This window comes from Fragaria vesca, linkage group LG7 (assembly GCF_000184155.1).
Source record: "Fragaria vesca subsp. vesca linkage group LG7, FraVesHawaii_1.0, whole genome shotgun sequence".
Lineage (NCBI taxonomy): Eukaryota > Viridiplantae > Streptophyta > Magnoliopsida > Rosales > Rosaceae > Fragaria > Fragaria vesca.
In genome coordinates this window covers 388,749-408,487 of record NC_020497.1, presented here as the reverse complement: position 1 = coordinate 408,487, position 19,739 = coordinate 388,749, and the positions used below count along the sequence as shown (strand labels likewise).

The following is a 19,739-nucleotide window of genomic DNA, read 5'->3' as shown; positions in this document are numbered from 1 at the left end:
AAACATATTACGATTACGGCACGCTAAGCATGTGTGCAGTAAAAGACTTAGTGTGACTGGTCATTTACAGCGTGTATATTAAGCACGCAGTAAAAGAATTCATGTCAAAAGTTTTTTACGACATGCATTAAAAGCACGCCGTAAAATAGCATATAATATGGCGTGCATAAATTTTACGCGGTAAAAGCCCCGAATTCTTGTAGTGAAAACTGGATCTTTCTGCCCTCGTTGGATGCTTAATAGCTTATGTTATCTACAATTCCAGCTGGTCTATTCCATTACAAGTTCTTGGAGCAAAGATAGCATAATGATACATTCTGTAAGTCTCATGGTCATTTTATTATCATCTATCAAACCTCTAACAGTGGCAAACTCTAAATTAACATTTTTTTCAATAATCATATGTGGCCTTGAGGCAACCCGTTTCAATATCCACATTGCTGACTTGCAATGTATAGAGCAGCCTCAGTCCCTCTCTAATAGCCATCAGCTCGTACTGGTTTGCAAAACCATGTCAAGGAAATAAGATTAGTACTGAAAAGAAACAGTGGTGTTGATTGAAAGTTTGAAACAGATAATGTAGGGTTCGAGCCACACTTAAAAATCTGTCATAACCATGATGCAGACGTGACATATACATACATGATTTGAATTGCAGGGGCTTGCATTTGTGAGTTATGGTCAAAACTAGGAGCTGCAGACATGATACAAGAGTTTGGGGTATTTTTCAATGTTTCACAACCTTGTAAAGTGAGAACAAAAGAGGTTTCTCAAGATGGGATCGATTTCAAGCATACACTATAAACACAGAAGGAAGACATACTGAAATATTATCGTCACAAACTCGACTCAGCTTTGCAATAATAGACTAGAGATGTCATTACCTTACCTTGTTATTGTTAACATGCAACTTTGAAGGAAAATCCTCTTGTGAAAATTTGAGACATATATAAAAGAGATTTGCTCCTGCAGGTTTGAAATAAGAAGTTGAAAGTCATCGTATATCCAAGTTTCTTTATGCTCAAAATAAATGTAGAAGTGTTATGATTTGACAGGAAAACCCAGAAACAATTTTCTGATCGACGTTGAATAATTATGTGAATATTCAGACACAACATTCATCAAATACTTTGCAGCATTTTGAATTGGGCGACTGAAGAAGCTGTGCTCCTCCGGGCCTTGGAATCCCCCAAATGATAACCATTTTTCTTAATGTATGCTCTTTCTTTTTTCCTCTATTTTATGTAACCCGTGATAGATTATTTATATAGTTATTTAATTTTTCATAATCATTTTTTGTTTTTGTTTTTGTTTTCATAATTATTTATATATATATATATATATATTCATTCACCTTATATATGTTTTCAACATGTATGATATAAATTTTTATGTCACATGATCGATATTAATCATAGTTTTAGGTCTTATTAAATATATAAATGCTATAATAATATGTAGTGAAATTAAAATTAAAATGTATAAGTAAAATAATAAAGAAACAACATATTATTATTAAATTGAAAAAATCTAAAGAAAATAAATTTTTTTTGTATAATTATTGTCCTTGATAGTCATTATGTAAAAGAAGATATATGTCATTCAGTAGGACAAATAAGCAAATTTGAATTGTGTCTCATCCAATAAGCAATTCTCTCCATCTCAACTTCTGATTATGTAGTCTGATTCTTTAGAACTCGATCTCTTTATTTTCAAATTTGATTGAGGTTATTTTAGAGAAATTTTAGAAAAGGAGGAGTTCTCGATTTAAAGACCTGATATTTTAGTACGCATCGACACGAATTCGGGGATATATTCAGATTATTTTTCGAACGACGGAGCTATTTTTTACATTTTTTGGAAGTTTAGGAAAAAGAAAAAATTTAAAACTACAAGAATCATAGATAATACCCGTTTTACCCTGTATTAAGAAAATTATTGCTTAGAAGATATTAATAAGTAGGGGCATAATAGGAAATTCAGGGGCTGGAAGCGCGTCAAAATACTAGCGTCAAAGATACGCGAGACGCGTATAAATAAACAGGAAGAAAGGAAGAAAGACAGAATACATACACCATACGCTCTCTCTTTCTCTCTCAATTCTCCCTCCATTTTCTCTCCCAAGTTTGAATATCGATCGGATTGTGGTTCTGACGCGCTCGATTTCAGTCTTGCACTATCGCTGTCACTGTTCAATTCTCTCTCTCGCGATTGCAAAACCCACCGCGTGTGGGTAATTTTGATTTTGATTGTGTTATTTGTTTCAATTCTGTTCTAGTTTCATTTCTCTCTCTCGATTTCAAATCCCCGTGGGTAATTGATATTGATTGTGTGTTTGTTTCAATTCTGTTCTAGGTTTTGTTTTACGATTTGAATTTGATTTTTGGATTGATGATGGGTGAGTTGGGTGAATGGGTTTTAGGAGATAGGATTGGGGAGGGTGGTTTCGGGTGTGTGTATAAGGGTTACCCACTCAAGCTTGAGAATGGGGCCCCTGGTATCATGGCCGTTAAGGTTGCAGAGGCCTCTCATCCATTCAAGGTTGATGCTTTGTTGGATGAGGCCGAGCTCCTTTCTCTATTTCACCAATGCCCTTTTGTGATCAATTCTTACGGTCAACAGTGGACTTCTTCCTCTCTCAATTTGTTTTTAGAATTTGCCGCTGGAGGCACCATTAGAGATAGGATTGACAATTCTGCATTGTCCCAATGTGAGATTAAGGAGTTCACCAAGTCTGTGCTTAGTGGTCTCCAGTGCATTCATGACAAAGGTTATGTGCATTGCGACATAAAGCCCGACAATATTCTTCTTGTCCATGATATGGATTCTCCTGTCGATTTCGTGGCTAAGATAGGAGACTTTGGATTAACTAAGAGTGCTCAGAACTTGCATTCTCGCCAAGGCACTAAATGGTATTTGCCTCCTGAAACTGTTCTCTGTAACATTCAGGGGAAACCATCTGATATTTGGGCAGTAGGATGTCTAGTTCTAGAGATGTTGACTGGTTCGTTGTGGACTTGTAAGTCAACTGAGTACCTAGGCGTTTGGGCTTCTAATCCAGTTATTCCTTCACACTTGTCTGATGACGCCAAGGATTTTTTGGCAAAGTGTCTAGATGTAGATGCTTACAAGAGATTTACGGCTCGGCGTCTCTTAGCTCACCCATTTCTTATGAGTAATCAGAGTGTTGAACAATTACCCAAATCGCTTACATTGTCACAATCTCAGCGTTGTCATAATCGGTTGCCTAGTTTTATACCCTTAGGGGACTCTAGCTCCCATGAGGCACAAATGCCCATTGAGAGTTTTGGATTAGATGATGATACCATTTTCCCTTTGGCACTCATGTCAAGACCTGCAAGACATGTGGTCGCAGACAAATGGTGCAAAAAGCCAACAACTTTTGCTGTAATGGGCGCTGCATAGTTTCACATATTTCCAGAATCATAGCCAGTAAGTTGTTTATAATCTAGGGTCTCCTAAGGTCAAATGGACTCTGAAAGCGTTTTGTGCAATCTGTGGTTTCTTACGGATGAGGCAGCCTCACTCTCTTGATTTCTATCTGGCTTTGCCGTAAGAACAATTTTCTATTTAGCCTCCTCCAACTCGAACGGTTATTTCCCTTCTACTTAACATAGGTCGATTCAGATCGTTTTTTATTTTTCATTTTTCTTTGTTCATGGAACACAAGAAAACTCGATAAAGGAAGCGTTGAAGAATAGTCAGTTTCCTGGGTTTGAATGCCGGGCTTATTTTTGGAGGAGAAACGCATAGTTTCTGGGATCTGCGTGCTCCCTGGTTAGAACCTCTAACGGGTCATATTCTATATTACTCCTTAGGAAAAGATATATAACTGAGTTGAATGGCACTTATTGGCTGAACTGCTGGCTTGTTGACAATGTTTATATCTCATGATTTCATTTGATTAGCCTCATGGTACAAGATTAGGTTGTTAGAAATACTATATGCTTCTGTTATTTGTCCAGGTGGAGGAATGATTCTGAATTTGGTGGACAGGAAATTTGGTATGCATTTGACTTAATGAAGTGGCCCATAACTCAATATGTTATCAGCATCTTTAGCATTCCAATGTATGTATTACTTGAGGCTTGAAATTTTGCACTTTCTGTTTGTGAAACTAAATTGACTAGGTTTGGTATTTAATTCCCATGGCATGGGTTTTTTTGTCTTAGGTTCAAGCTTTTTGTGAAATGATAGTTAATGCTGTGGGGTTTTGTGTTCTCGCAGCCCCTTTAAAAAAAAAAAAAAAACCTACCTGTATAGTCAGGTTCATGCCACAAGTTCAGTATCTGAAGCTTGATAAGTGTTTTACTATGTCACAGTTTTAGTATCTGAAGCTTGGTAAGTGTTTTACTAGGATAAGGGATTTGAAAATGCAAAATCAGTTGATTTCAATTGTAACTGGAGCTACAAGACTGTTGAGTGGTGAGTAGTCTTTGTTCCTTATAATTGTCGCTTGGTGTGTCTCTTACCATTAAATGTCTTTTGCTTCTTTCTATCAATATCATAAGCAACTGTTGTTGATCGTTAATGTACCCTGCTTTCTCTCTCCAGAAGATCAAATCTCAAAGCTTTTGTATGTTATACTGAATTACTGATGTCTATTACTAATATAAATAATGGGCAAGATTCCAAATATACAGCATTGCATTTACACACACACACATACCCATTTTTAAGAACGGTGTAGGCAATCTAGTGACCCACTAGATGCAATCAGAAGTCTAAACCAAATCCCTGACTCTGCTAGTCAAATTTACTAAAACACTAGAAAATAACCAAACACAGATCCAAAAACAAATTGAATCCCTGGTTCATATACCCCAAAGTCATCCCAAACACTATTGTCATTCCAAAATCAAACCCTTCTAGTGAGTCATTCATTCACTAGAATTCTTAAACTATGAGCGGCTTGATCCCTCTCCAAGGGTACGTAGGCAACCCATTCAAATATCTGAGTGCAGCCGCAAAAACAAACACATCTCATCCACATTTGGTTTCTTTACAAATGGAATCAAAGAGTGTTTCCCTATATTAATTAAGTTTCATGTTTAAAACTTATTTTGTGAAGCCTCGTAAATGTATGTATACTAGGATAACGGACATGAGATGCAAAATCAATTGAAGGTAAAAGATAGTTCAGTTACTGGAGTTGCAGGATTATCTTAGCACATACATTGTGTCTTATCTTCCTTTATTAGCAGCTTTGTTTTTCTCATATTTAGTTCATCAAACATTATATGCTGGACAAACAATGTATCAGGTGGACTTTCACTGCATGGGAATTTGGTATGCATTTTACTGACTGAAGTGGCCCTCAACTCAATATGCTATCAGATTTTGAAGAGAACTTTGCAGAGCATCTGTATTGTTCAGGTGCAGGTGTTTATTATGCAATAGGGTTTGTCTGTCTAAGTCTTGAACACTGTGTACTCTGCTTGAGATGAGATTTACTTCCATCAGTTGAGTCCACTTGAGAATTTCTAGCCTTGAATCATTTTTATAATACATATGCTCGGTCTATTAAATTATTAGTACAGGCATATATATGCTTCTTGTTTTGAAAATTGGAACATTGTAGAAATGTGTAGAGGATGTGATTTATCTCTACTTTTTGAGTTTGTGACTACATGAGAGGGCTACTACTGGTGTTAGTATATTGTGAATCGGGACATTGGCTTTTGTAACAGAGAACTAGATTCATATTTTTGAAGCCTCTTTCATGAAATGCCTCTAAACTCATGTAAATTATAAACAAGTAGGCAAGGTTCTTTAGTTTGTACAGCCTTTTAAGATGATTTTTTCTTTAATAAGTCTTATGAAATATTGCATATTATCCACTTTGGAAATAGAAATGGTAAAAGGAGTGAGATAATTGAATCTATGTTAACTGGTAGCTATTTATGATCACTTTAATTGGTTTTTGAGTCTCTCTTTCAGCGCTGATTTTGCAAATTATGTTCATCTGGTGTCATAAACTCCCATACATTCATATTATGATTATTATCACAGTATTTGTTGTTTGACATTCTGTTATGGCCGAATACTTCCTTCAGTTTCTTGAGTTTTAATGAACTGATCTGTGTCACAGCCATGATGAAGCAACCATGTTTACCTTAAACAATGTCTGCTGCAGGTTGTCAATGATAATGGTGCTAGCTGGGTTTTGTAAGATTATTCATTTTGCATAGATTAAAAGTTTAAGACTATAGAAGCTTTAACAGATCACTGAACTTCCATTTTGACAACTGGTAAACTTCTTTATTGCAATATTGATTTTCTCACTGGTCATTCTTTGGTGGATCACCTTGAAACATAATAAAAATAATCATTTATAATGTAGATATATAGTCCCACCTAGCAATTGCCACCACAAGTGTTATTCTGATATTTTTGTAGTCGGCGGTTTTAAATGGTACATATACATATATAATAGGGAGTTGATCATGTATATTTAGGCAATTCTACTGAAAAATATGCGTACTTAATTTTGGTTCTACATGGCCAGGCATGTTTGCCTATTTCCGAAGGGGAACGGAGTGAAAAAGTTCTTATCCATGTATTTGGATGTTGCAGATTCCTCAACATTACCGTCTGGGTGGCCTAGATATGCCAAATTTATTTCACCTTGATAGAATCTTGTCAAAAACAAAAGGTATACATATTTGTTTTTGTTTAACCTGATAGAACACCTTTTGATCTCCTTTTATTTTCAAATTATAACTTCTCCTGTTCTTAATCATCTTCACAGCAACAAGTAAATTGCGAAGTGTATATCTGTTGTTCATGTTGTTTACTTCCCATTTGCGTCTTCTGTTTCTGTTTCTGTTACTGTTCATGTTGTTTATTTCCCATTTGATTCATTTCCTTAGATAATTTTCTTTCATTTCTTATGTATTTGGTTTTGATCATTGCCGAGAGAATTAGAAGCATATTGTTTATGTTTTGGCAACATAGCTGGAGAATGATGGTATCATGCTTCATATATTATATTAGCTTATGATGTTTGATCCTTTTGTTTGATAATCGCCGAGCATGAGTTCACTGCGAAAGAGAACGACTGGGGACTCACAGAATTTATTCCTTTACGGGAGATCCGTGACCTTTCTCACAGTTATCTTGTGAATGATATTTGTATTGTTGAAGCCACTGTTTCAGTTCCTAAGGGTGATGTTTAAATTTTAGATCAAGAAAGTGGCGAGCTTATGCATTTTGAAGGTTTAGGACGAATTGAGTTAGCTTTTCACTCACTGCTAGAGGAAATATGTTTGTTGCAGCCTTCATTTATTGAGTGCCAACAGAATAGGAGTCGTACATTTGTGGAATGTGCATTCAACACCTTGGGCTGACTCTTACATTTCCTGAAGACTACAAAGGTTGAGGATTTGAGTCAAGATGGGTGTGAGAGGCTTCAAATTTTGTGGGAAGAGCTAGAGTCCTTCAAATTTGACTCGACTTGGCTGCGGCCTCATGTTCAATCTGTTTTTGGCATGAAGAACATGATAGGAAGAATTGATAGGATGAGAATAGATGTCAATATTTTGGAGAATGAATCAAGAGGCGGAGGGCTATGCTAGACGCTGTCGAGGTTGACCTCGAGGGAGTGAGAATAGATCTAGTGAAGGCAGAGAAAGGGTTTTACAAGATAGGTGATGTGGATTCTGTTATAGGCTATCCGTTGCCTTGAATGTAGAATTCAAATATTCTCTAGTCTAGACACCAGTACTAGGTATTTTGTTAATTAAGATGCAAATATGCTATGTTTGTATTGTATTGCTTATGAACTCCAACCAGTGAGTTGTGAAGTGTTCCCATCCAAACAATCCTTCTTGCTTTGTGATTTTCATTACCTCACATTATATCTAGTTGTGCTTTCAATAATACCATGTCCATATCATATTTTCTATTCCATGATTGGCTTCAGCTAAATTTGATTCCTAGACTTTGAATTTCTTACTTCATCAGTTCAACTAACAGTGCTAAAGAATTTATTTCTCATCATCTTCGGAGTAGAGCCACAAGCTAAGTGGACAAGAAAAGAGTTTTTTAAAACTTCTTAGTTGATGGTCATACGTGTATGTTTTAGCTTGAAAGAGCTTTTTATACATGTAGATTAACTCAAGAGAATGTGTCCTCTTTTAGAGACATCCGATAAAATTGGAACGATATAGAGAAGATTAGCATGGTCCCTGCTCAAGGATGACACGCATAAATTGAGAAATGGTGTAAATTAAAAAAAAAAAAAACTCAAGAGAATGCGTTGCTTATGTTATCTACAATTCCAGTTGGCATATACGTGCCACTCCATTACAAGTTATCAAACAAGTCGGAATGCCCTCGTATGAATTATTGTTTTCGCGGCATTTTGAATTGAGCTAGTGAAGCTGTGGGCCTAATAGCTCCTCCGGGCCTGGATCCGCAAACAAACCTAATATCAATGTTGGGCGTTAGGGCCCAAAAACCCAAAAAACGGACCCAAAAGCCCGATCGGGCCTAATCGGTCCGGTCTTTAATGTGAAGATATCGGTCCGTGCAAAAGACCGGCCGGCCCGTTTGCTTTCTGTTCGGTCCGAGCTCGGGTTCGGACTCGGTCTCAACCCGAAAGCCCAAAAAGGCCCGAAATGTCTTTTTGTGTCACGTGTCAGCAGTTTATTGGTCCATTTAATTCAAAAAAAAAAAAAAACCCCTTGAACCTTAAACCTGAAAACCCTAATACCCTATACGTCAGTTTCAGAGTTCACTGAACTCAGTTCGGACTTTCTCAAACTCTCTTCTTCCTCTTTCGCGTTCTTCTTCGATTTTGTTCTCTATCAAAAGCGTGTTGTTCAGAATAAGGGATGATGAAGATTGGAGATTGAAGATTGGAGATTAGAGATTGGAGAGTGAAGACTGAAGCCAGATGGGTTTGAGTTCAGCAAAGTTGGGGTTTCTGAGCTTTTCAGCTTCTGGGTTTGAGTTTTCACGCGTTTCAGGTATAAACCCCACCTGGGTTTCTCTCACTTTCTTTGTTCCCTATGCTCTTTCTTTGCGCAAAGTTTTATGTGTTGAATATGGTCGAGATGAATGGAATCATCAGCTTATAGTATTTCTCAACTCCCACAAGTTGCTCTCCTTTCTACTTTACTGAATCCATGTTTTACTGAATTTACCCTTCCTCTGTTTATTAACTTCTCGTAAGTTCTCAATTCGGGTTTGAAACTTTGAATTGGGATGGAAAATTCATTCGAGTTATTTGTATTTCAGACATAGTTGGTCTCCGGAAGCTGATGGAGCGAGTCATATTCCACAAGTTTGAGAGCTGCTCTTGCTTAATGTGATATCAAATTTCTCAGCATATATCAGGCATGCCCCTCCAGCTTTCTCTCTCTCTCACTTTATGTTGCTTTTCAGGTGAATTAGTGGATGAGTTTTTGTTTCACTGAATTAAAATTTTGACTGTATTGACCAATATGTTTACGTTTTGAGTGTTGTTCACATTTCACTAGGTTATCTTAGATTCTTAGTGTTTTGGGCAGTTTATTCCATTCCTGGAGTTGTTCCCAGAAAACTGAATGTTATGAGCTATGAGCATAGTTTCTTAAGATGATATAGGGCTCGTACATGTTTTCAATTGCACTATTGACATTTGATAGCAGTAGTGCAAGTTATTTGAACTGTCTTGAAATCTATGACCAACAGCTTATAGTACCAGCTATCAAGAAAGATCATGTAGAAGAATGTGTGTAGCTAGATCAGTGTGTAGCTAGATCATGTCTATAATTTAGAATATTCCTTCTGCTATATCATGTCTATAATTTAGGATATTCCTTCTGCTATTAACATTAGAGATCATCATCGACCGGTCATGGTCCTCCTTTTGTGGTGTTTTATGCCAATAGACCTGGTTGTTACGTCTGATGTTCAAATGAATGTTTGCAAATTTTATGTATGGTTAAGAATTTGTCAAAATAAAATAAAATAAAATACATAAACTGACTAGTGTGATGCCCAGCCTTACCTAATATCTGATCGCCGAACAACTCATGTACTTCCGGAGGCTAAGAAGCCGAGTTTCTGCTTAATCAAATTCAAGAGCAGAGCAGGGCAGGCAAGAGATATGCTGCTTCGTTTGTCTGCTACCCCTCCTGCCACTACAACACCCAACACCAGTCTTTTCCTGCTCTTCTCCACCAATCTTCCGATTACTCATTCTTCTTCTTCTTCTTTCTCGGTACACTTTTCTCCTTTTCATCTCTCTCTCTCTCGCTCTCTCTCTATTGATACATCTCTATCTTTGTGGTGTACAGCCTTGTTCACTCAGGAACTCCTCTGGGCTGCACACCAGTTGTAGACCACTTAAGGCCATGGCTGCCCAAGAGGCTCAATCCTCAGCCTCAGCCTCAGGTTTCATTCTTTTCAAAAACGACTTTACTTATTTTTATTTTCTCATGTCCTGATTAATTAAACTTGATTGCTTTCTTCTTTGTTGCAGGTGATAGGCAGGCTCTGATATCCTTGTCAAACAAAAACAATCTTGCCTTCTTAGGGAATGGGCTTCAGAGCTTGGGGTAAAAGCCTACTCTCTTTTTTTCACCAAATTATTAATATTCTGCACTAGTTATGTAAGGATGAGTAACTTTATGGACTTCCTTGTTATGTAACAAATATCTACCATGGGACAAAGCTACATGGAGATGAAGTTAGTGCAGTTGAAATGCCAATACTACATAATGTTGATGGATAGGAGCTTAAAAGAATTGAGAATAGTTTAGTAACTCAGTGTATATCTGTTGGACCGTGTCTATGTTATGACATATTGATAATTCCATGGTCATGTTGATCTTGGAGAGGGGACCTTTTGTGTTTTCAGGCTTTGGTCTCTCTAGACTAACTTCTTGTTGGTCTTTAAGCTTTCTACATTATCTTCTTTGGGATGATCGCCTTTCTTTAATCTCTTTATGATCCCCCTAATTTGGTTTCAATGGTCTCTAGTCTCTGCTTCTCCATTTGACCTCAGCATAGTTTTTGTATATTTTTCATCAATATTTAGGTTGGCCCCTCCTGGTTTCTCCCTCATTGGGAAGTTCATATCATGTCATTGTCTTTTGTTTGCCATCCTGGAATTACAACTTCAACTGTTTCAAATATGGGAAGTAGTATGTTTGTCATGATAACCTTTTCAACATTTTTATGGACACTGTAGATATAAAATTGTTTCCACTGGAGGAACTGCATCTGCTTTGGAAAGTGCCGGGGTGTCTGTCACTAAAGTTGAAGAACTTACTTGCTTCCCGGAGATGGTAAGCTTATACTTTTCTTCTTTTTCTATGAAAGATACACAAGTGAGGTGTTATCTGCATCATTGTTTTGCCTTGTAATCTGTTTAAATCTGTATTGAAGCTCGATGGTCGTGTTAAAACTTTACACCCCAACATTCATGGTGGTATTCTTGCTAGAAGAGACCAAAAGCATCACATGGAAGCTCTTAGTAATCACGGAATTGGTGAGTTTTTCCGTAATAATGCCTGCAATAAACTCTCTTTGTTATGTGAATTCATTTGATAGTTTGTTTTGCAACAACATTTTTAAACAGGTATATTCGATGTGGTTGTGGTGAATCTATATCCCTTTTATGATAAAGTTACTTCAACTGGAGGAATAGAATTTGAGGATGGAATCGAAAATATAGATATTGGTGGTCCTGCCATGATTAGAGCTGCTGCAAAGGTAGTTTATTTGAGTGGTGATGATAACCTATTGTTGGTTGTATATGTTAATAAATCATACGTTTTTTTCTACATGGCACATACACACTAAGCTTTGCTCTAATAGTACTTCTCAATATTACTAGAGTAACAGTACAGTTGTTTTTCTGATTTCTTTATATGATATATACATGAAATATTCTTGTCAAACAGAATCACAAAGATGTCCTGGTGGTTGTTGATTCAGAAGACTATCCTACACTTTTAGAATATCTTAAAGCGGACAAGTTTGATCAACAATTCCGAAGAAAGCTTGCGTGGAAGGCTTTCCAACATGTTGCTTCTTATGATTCTGCTGTTTCAGAGTGGCTTTGGAGGCAGACTAGCGAAGGTACTTGTTTGAGTGACTTATACCATTTAAAATATTTATGATTTAATCTAATTAAGTAGAAAATGAAATCAGAATTGACATGTGGCACATGCCAATTCATTATCAATATACATGAACACCAAATCGACTGACATTTGTGAAAACAAAATTCTGAGTATTCTGTTGAATCACAAACTGTGTAGAGAGAATTGGGAGATTTCTCTAATCTCTTGAATCAAAATCTGTTGATAAATATAAACGACTGAGTTAGGTAGGGAGGGAGTGTGAGAGTGATGGTTATGAACACAAAGTTTCTGTAGTAACACACTCAATTTGTTTTTCTGTGACCCCATTGTCCACATAATTGAAATTTTTCTTTGATTTTCTGAAGATAAATTCCCCCCAAGCATAACAGTTCCTCTTTCGCTCAAAAGTCCCCTTCGCTATGGTGAAAATCCTCATCAAAAGGCTGCATTTTATGTTGACAAGAGTCTTTCTGAGGTTAATGCTGGTGGCATTGCAACTGCTATACAACATCATGGGAAGGTAATAAAGACATCATGCAGTACCAATTTCATTCCACTTTAGTTAAAAGCTTTGGCAGTGATATATTGTATCTTTATTTTTAGGATAAATTTAGAAAAAAATGACAAGGCAAAACCTGAGTTTTATAATGAATGTTTGATCCAAATTGGAATATTTGGCTATGAAAAAGCACACTGATTAGTTATTCTAGCAGTTATCTGCTGTTATGCAAATTTGTGTTTACAGCATGTATTATTAGAGCAAATGCACCGCTACAGTCAAATGGCAGGGGAAAAAGGAGAGATTTTGCCTCCTTATTTGCTGTTGCCTTTTGATTTTTATGCACCGGAAAAGGCAAGAGTTTTAGTCTCGACCCCCTTGTGTAGGGTACAATATTTTTTCTGTCAGGTTTGCCCTCTCCTTCTCTTTCTTTTTTCCTCTGTTTCTCTGTTTTTGACTACTTCTGAACTTCCATCCAACTCGTGCAGATACCTTCTATTTCTTTTATTTCATTTTTTCTTTCATCAATGGTAATGATCTAATCCTTGTAGTGAGCCAATCTAAAGCTCTGTCGCTCATGGCTCTGTTTCAGAAAACCCAGATCCCAAATTTGAAGCTATGTTCCAAATAATAAAACCCAGATTCTCAATTCAGAGAATCAGTCCTGTTTTGATTAGCTTTCTTTCTTTCACTCTATTCTTTTCCTCTTCCTTCTAGTTCTTTACAAGACAACTCTCAGCCATTTTCACCCTTAATCTTTGCTGAACAAGATGAAGAACCTAAAAATATTAAAAATACGAAGAAGAAAGAGAAAGAAACGAAGTAATATCTAGGGTCAAAACTGGAATGTGAGATAACTGATGGACAAAACAGCGTTTCAACGGCTTTAGTTAAGCGGGCCCACTGTATTAGATGACCAGACGAAGAGGAAAAAGCTGCCATATGAGTTAGTCGACCATGCTTTTGATCGGGCTCAAACCATGGGGTGCATGGATTTTGGGTTAATTGAGAGGCTAGACCATGGTCTTGCCTCCTGCGGTGCATCTCCTCTTATAGTGACAATGAAAAATCACATTAATTTCAATTGCTGTTCTTCTGCGCACAACAATACATTCAAACTGATGAAATGCTGCGGGATAACCCACTTGTGAATCTTGCTGTGTGAGAGGTTAAAGTTTTATGGAGTGTTTGGAGGTAAGAACAGAGGTATAAATACTGGTGGTGGCTATTTTTTGGTGGTTTTGGTGGAGATTTTGATAATGTGAAGAGAGGCTGGGCTGCTTATGGAAAAGTTTCAGTCTGGACTTCTGAATGGGCAGCTTATGGAAAAGGTTCAGTCTGGACTTCTGAATGGGCATTAGTCAAATCAGAATTTCGGAGGAGCACGTTTCGGGCTATGCTTTTAGATTGTGGAAATAGGAACACTCTTTGTTTGATGTAGTGTGCTCTCCAGTAGGGTTGTATGGTTTGTAATTGTGTCTTGTTGAACTTTCTTCTGAATTGTCTGATTGATTGGACTTCCTGTACTCTGCTGTAGGGTTCCTTTCTTTCTTTCTTTGTATGTTTGTCATATAATAATTCTATGGGGATTCCTTTTTACTGGATATATAAAAGTCACATTTGATCTTCAGAGATGGCCCTTTGTTCTATGCAATACACATGTTCTTATCTCATGTTCTTTCAAACTTTAATTTTTGCCTGCAGGAGATGTCATATAATAACTATTTAGATGCTGATGCGGCTTGGAATTGTGTGTCAGAGTTCAGGGGTCCTACCTGTGTTGTTGTAAAGCATACAAATCCTTGCGGTGTAGCATCACGTGATGATATACTTGAAGCATACAGGCTTGCTGTCAAAGCAGATCCAGTGAGTGCATTTGGTGGCATTGTAGCTTTCAACATAGAGGTTGATGAGGTGAGTTTGAGATTTCAGGGTTTGACGTAAATGTCTGATATGTGATTTAGTTTTTGGTATGGATTCCCCAAAATATTTGTTCACTAAGCTTGTGGAACTTGATTAGGTACATGATTCTTGCCCCTCTTTTCTACCACACTAAATTGAAAAAAGAAAAAAAGACCTAAGATGTACCTCAACCCACCACTAACTTGTACCACTTGCGTGCTGATACCAAGGGCTAAATCTATGTGGAATGAAGAAATGAAAATAAGTTGTTCGTGCAAATGGGATAACTTGAATGCAACTTGCTTTAGTCCAGAAAGGTTTATGCACCAAAGTGTTTTTCTGTCATTGTATTATTACCTGTTTTGCTGTATCACTTTGTAGCTCATATTTTTCTTTGCTTGTAGGCTCTTGCTAAAGAAATCCGAGAGTTTAGAAGCCCAACAGATGGTGAAACCCGGATGTTTTATGAGATTGTGGTTGCACCCAAGTATTCAAAGAAAGGTCTTGAGATACTTCGTGGAAAATCAAAGACTCTGAGGATCCTTGAGGCAAGCAAAAATGAGAAAGGAAAACTTTCGCTGAGACAGGTTGGTGGTGGGTGGTTAGCCCAGGACTCAGACGATTTAACTCCTCAAGATATCCAATTTACTGTTGTGTCTAAGAAGTCTCCACAAGAAAGTGAGCTCAGTGATGCAGAGTTTGCATGGTTGTGTGTTAAACATGTCAAGAGCAATGCAATTGTACTAGCAAAGGTAGTCTTTTTTAGTCACCTTACCCCTTCATCATTTTCCTCATACTAAAAAAAATCCTTGAGACATGCAATTGTTGGAATTTGGACAGAATAACTGTATGTTGGGTATGGGAAGTGGACAGCCGAATCGTCTGGAGAGTTTAAGAATAGCATTGAAGAAAGCAGGAGAGGAGGTCAAGGGTGCAGCTTTGGCTAGTGATGCTTTCTTTCCTTTCGGTAATAATTAAGCATTATTATAGATGAACTCATTTTCACTTCATTCTTTTATTTGTTTTCTCTTTTTCTTGCCTTTTAGCTAGCTAAATATTAACTGAGAAGGAATACTGTGTCTGAATTCATACTTGCCACTCTTACTTCCGCTTCCTTAAACATGAAGAATTGAATTCAAAGTGAATGCAACCTGATTTTCTACTCAGAGATCATTGTTGATTGTTCTATACGCTTAATGCCACAAATAGTTTGAAAATTACTGAGTTTAGAACAAGAAAAAGGATAAATAGTCTAACAAAAGCAAAAATCATGCTATGGTAGAATTGATGAGAACCTTTGCATTAATTTGAACAATATATGTTTTACACACAGCTTGGAAAGATGCCGTGGAAGAAGCATGTGAAAGTGGAGTTGGTGTTATTGCAGAACCTGGTGGCAGTATAAGAGACGGAGACGCTATAGATTGCTGCAACAAGTATGGCGTTTCACTTGTTTTCACTAATGTGAGGCACTTCAGGCATTAATATCAGATTCTAGTTTTGGTTCTTGCTCCTTTTACTTTCATCCTAGCGCCTTTGCTTAGAGCTCAAAATCTAGTTTTCGTTGGACCACAAGGTTTGTTTTCCTCTCATTTTAAATTCATGTAATCATGTTTTTCTTGTACAATCTGAATAATGCATGTATTTTGGATACCAGAGATTTTACCTCTGTTTTCAGTAAGCTGAATGACTAATGCCATGAATTGTAGGCTATCTATTTGTCTGAAGTTCTTAGTAAACACAACTAAAGATCACAATAATCTTTGGTCCAGTTCTTGTTTCTTTCTTTAGTAGGAGAAAAACACAAATGTAAATAAAGTAATAAACTGGTCCCTAATTAGTGGGTGAATACACGAAACATGAGAACGTATATAAAGTAAAAAAGAAGGGTCATATTTCCATTTGTGGAAAGAGTGAACAAAAATTGTCACTACCAAAACCATTAAACTCCAACCAATTTGTCATCGGTTTTAGTTATATGTGAATGTTCGTCAGTTGTTTGCCATGGAGTCTTAGTAACTGTTGCGGCATGCACTCTATTTTTGCCTATACATGTAAACAGATGAGGAGAGTCCTAATGATTCTGTCTGAGGACTATAGCACATCCCCATATCCCGAAACCTGGCTTGTCTTTGGTTTTGTTGCTGTATCTTTCCACATTTGATGTTTAAGGGTCTACCAGCAGATAATTACGGTATCAGTAAATGTGACCTGGTTATAAGTCTATGTTTATGTTTTCACCTTCATAGCTTCATATATAGAAGTCTTTACTCCTGCTTGCTTAGTTTACTTTCTAATTTAGGCTTTTCGCTTCATCTTAAATGCTTGTTGCCTGCAAACTGTATGAAAGCTGGTCTTGAGATGTGAGAACATTTAGCCAAGCACTTGGTTCGCACTTAATTTCAATGGGGATCAGTCAGTTTTCTAGTACCCTTTGGTTTATGTATATTCCGGTAAGTGCATTAGAGGAACTTTTATGTCAAATTGTGGAGTGGTCCTCAATTTAATGACTGTTGAATTTGATCATAGTGATTTGGGCGGGGGCGGGGCCCTAGGGGCAAGAGATAAGCCTGAAGGAAACGATGTTTCATTGTGCTGTATTAGATAGAAACTAGGGGCCGTAGAGGACCATTTTGGTCAACTACTGAACAAAACACGACTGCTCCTATTGAACAAGGAATTATTTTAACCAAAAGAAGGAAAAAAAAATGCAACGACTACTCCTCATACTTATTCTCTACTGCAGCCACCATAACATCGCTAAAAATTTGGGCCAGCTGCGAGGATGTCTTCTGTCAACTTGTTGTCCTTGCCAATCTTGTAGTTTGTGAAAGTCTCGAAGTTGGTTTTAAATAGGCCAGCCAACTTCAGCAGTGTTTCCTGGTATGCCTTCTTGTCCGACCACTACAATTAACCAAATCAAAACATCAACACTAGGCAATATAATGAATATAGAAAAGGTTAGCGAACAAGTTACTTACAGTGTTCACTGGATCCAACATCTCTGAAGGCACTCCCTCAATCTCAGTGGGGATCTCAAGTCCAAACACTTCAGTCTTCTTGTAATTTGCATTTAAGAGGCTGCCAGAGTGTACGGCATCAATGATTTTTCGGGTGTAAGATAGCTTAATGCGCTTTCCCGATCCGTACCTGGAGGAGATAATCATATGTTGTTCAGCTTAATTTTGTAATTCTTCATAAGAATATAACTTTACAATGATATATGAACCTCCATACCTTCCACCAGACCAACCAGTGTTAATCAGCCATGCAGTTGCACCATGCTTCTGCATCTTCTCAGCCAGCATTGCTGCATACTTGGTAGGATGCAGCATCAGAAACGCAGCACCAAAACATGCAGAGAATGTTGCCCTTGGCTCCTTCACACCCTCTTCGGTTCCAGCAACCTGTAAATTATAAAAGAGCCTCATTAGACTCTAAGTTACTAACCTATTTCGATCAGAAGCAAATTTGGAAGAATATAAACGTTACCAAGGCAGTATAGCCACTAATGAAATGATACATGGTCTGTGCCAAGTTTAACTTGCTCACAGGTGGGAGCACACCAAATGCATCACATGCCAAAAGTATCACATTCTTTGGATGAGGACCAACACATGGTATTTTTGCGTTGGGGATATACTCGATAGGATATGCTACTCGAGTATTCTCTGCAACAAGAACAAACCACTCAATTCACTTGTAATATTTGTGTTGAAACTCAAACAGCTGATATTTACCTGTAATAGAACCATCACTATAATCCACCTCTCGTGTATGCTTATCGAATGTGACATTTTCCAGCACTGCAAACGAGATCATTTAAATCATACTTTCTTATGACTTCAAGTAAACTCACATGATTAAACAAGAAGGGAGATCAGAAAATTCATCTTCATATTTACATAATACAAGAAGTGAGAATAAGGTCTTACCAGACCCAAACTTGATGGCATTCCAGATGTCGCGCTCTTTCTCTTTAGAGAGATCAATGCACTTGGCATAACAACCACCTTCAATATTTGATACACCATAATCACCCCAGCAGTGTTCATCGTCTCCAATTAAGTATCTGTTGTGATCCGTAGATAGAGTTGTCTTTCCAGTGCCTGATCATTAGCAATTTACAGAACATTACTAACAAATGCCATATGTATGTACTGTTTTTGTCACACAATTTAGAAGACAATACCTGACAATCCAAAGAAAATGGCAACATCTCCATCTTTCCCCATATTGCAGCCAGAATGTAAGGAGAGGATGCGTCGTTTAGGCATGAGATAATGCATTAAACTGAAAAGTCCTTTCTTCATTTCCCCAGCGTACATGGTACCGAGGATAACCATTTCCTTCCTAGCAAGATTGATGTTTACGCTAGTAGAGGATGTCATGTAGTGAGTGTAACGGTTACATGGGAACTGACCCGCATTGTATATGGTGAAGTCTGGAGTACCGAAATTCTCTAGCTCTTCAGGTGTAGGTCGGATACACCTGTTGCCCACACAAGTCAATTGTGTTAAGTTAAACTAACACATACAATGCTCCACCTTTTTAGAGATCATAATACTAGAAAGTATGTTACATACATGTTATGCATGAACAATGAATGATAAGCCTTTGCAGAGACAATCCGCACTTTGATTCTGTTTTCCGGATCCCAGTTTATAAATTGATCGTTTACAAAGACCTACATTGATCAAACATTCGAGATCGATCAGTATTGCCACTTTCTTGTTTAAACCTACAAGGACATTAACTATTGATGGACAATTTTACTATCAAATTCAAATTTAACCTTGTCCAAAGAATTCAAGTACTCCACAGCTGTTTCTCTGTTGACCATAAAAGTTTGCTCATCCATTTCAATGTTCGGTGAACCACTACAAGTGAAAATCATCGGTATTTATCAAAATATGAGACCATTAATTGAAGTAACATGACAATCAAAAAACAAAATTAAGCACTTACTTTCCCCACCAAAGCTCTTGCTCAGTGGACTCATCTTTAACAACACGTTTGTCTTTCGGACACCTACCGGTCTTTGCCCCAGAAAGAGTTGCCAATGCGCCAGTGGAAGTGATTAATGACCCTTTCTCGTGTTGTAGAGCCTGCTCATATAGCTCTGCACCATATTCAAAAAGGTCATAATCACCATGGCCTTGAAAGTCAGATTTTCTATGTTTACATTACATACTCTTTCTTTTCGCATAAATAAATTCATGTTGTGACATGTAACA

At 37.3% G+C, this 19,739-nt stretch overlaps 3 protein-coding genes across 3 annotated transcripts in view; 2 read left to right on the top strand and 1 right to left on the bottom strand.

Moving 5' to 3' along the window:
- The first annotated feature begins 2,394 nt into the window (after positions 1-2,394).
- On the top strand, positions 2,395-3,426 carry LOC101300188 (mitogen-activated protein kinase kinase kinase 2-like). The gene has a single exon (XM_004308138.1). The coding sequence runs from the start codon at positions 2,395-2,397 to the stop codon at positions 3,424-3,426; it is 1,032 nt and encodes a 343-aa protein (XP_004308186.1).
- Positions 3,427-8,801: 5,375 nt separating this feature from the next.
- LOC101294693 (bifunctional purine biosynthesis protein PurH-like) lies at positions 8,802-16,624 on the top strand. The gene is made up of 14 exons (XM_004306400.1): positions 8,802-8,993; positions 9,265-9,363; positions 10,013-10,231; positions 10,308-10,404; positions 10,493-10,568; positions 11,204-11,300; positions 11,401-11,503; positions 11,594-11,727; positions 11,919-12,096; positions 12,467-12,621; positions 14,305-14,514; positions 14,907-15,254; positions 15,343-15,469; positions 15,836-16,624. The coding sequence occupies exons 3-14, from the start codon at positions 10,118-10,120 to the stop codon at positions 15,985-15,987; spliced, it is 1,791 nt and encodes a 596-aa protein (XP_004306448.1). The 5' UTR covers positions 8,802-8,993; positions 9,265-9,363; positions 10,013-10,117; the 3' UTR covers positions 15,988-16,624.
- A 638-nt stretch (positions 16,625-17,262) lies between these two features.
- The window catches only part of LOC101299905 (phosphoenolpyruvate carboxykinase [ATP]-like), a 5,317-nt gene continuing 2,840 nt past the window's right edge, over positions 17,263-19,739 (bottom strand). The window contains exons 2-11 of the mRNA XM_004308137.1: positions 19,471-19,624; positions 19,298-19,382; positions 19,089-19,189; positions 18,695-18,993; positions 18,438-18,611; positions 18,243-18,308; positions 17,995-18,173; positions 17,740-17,909; positions 17,484-17,652; positions 17,263-17,406 (exon numbers count right to left, since the gene is read on the bottom strand). Coding sequence (XP_004308185.1) covers positions 17,263-17,406; positions 17,484-17,652; positions 17,740-17,909; positions 17,995-18,173; positions 18,243-18,308; positions 18,438-18,611; positions 18,695-18,993; positions 19,089-19,189; positions 19,298-19,382; positions 19,471-19,624 — 1,541 coding nt within the window. The remainder of the gene's footprint in view (positions 17,407-17,483; positions 17,653-17,739; positions 17,910-17,994; positions 18,174-18,242; positions 18,309-18,437; positions 18,612-18,694; positions 18,994-19,088; positions 19,190-19,297; positions 19,383-19,470; positions 19,625-19,739) is intronic.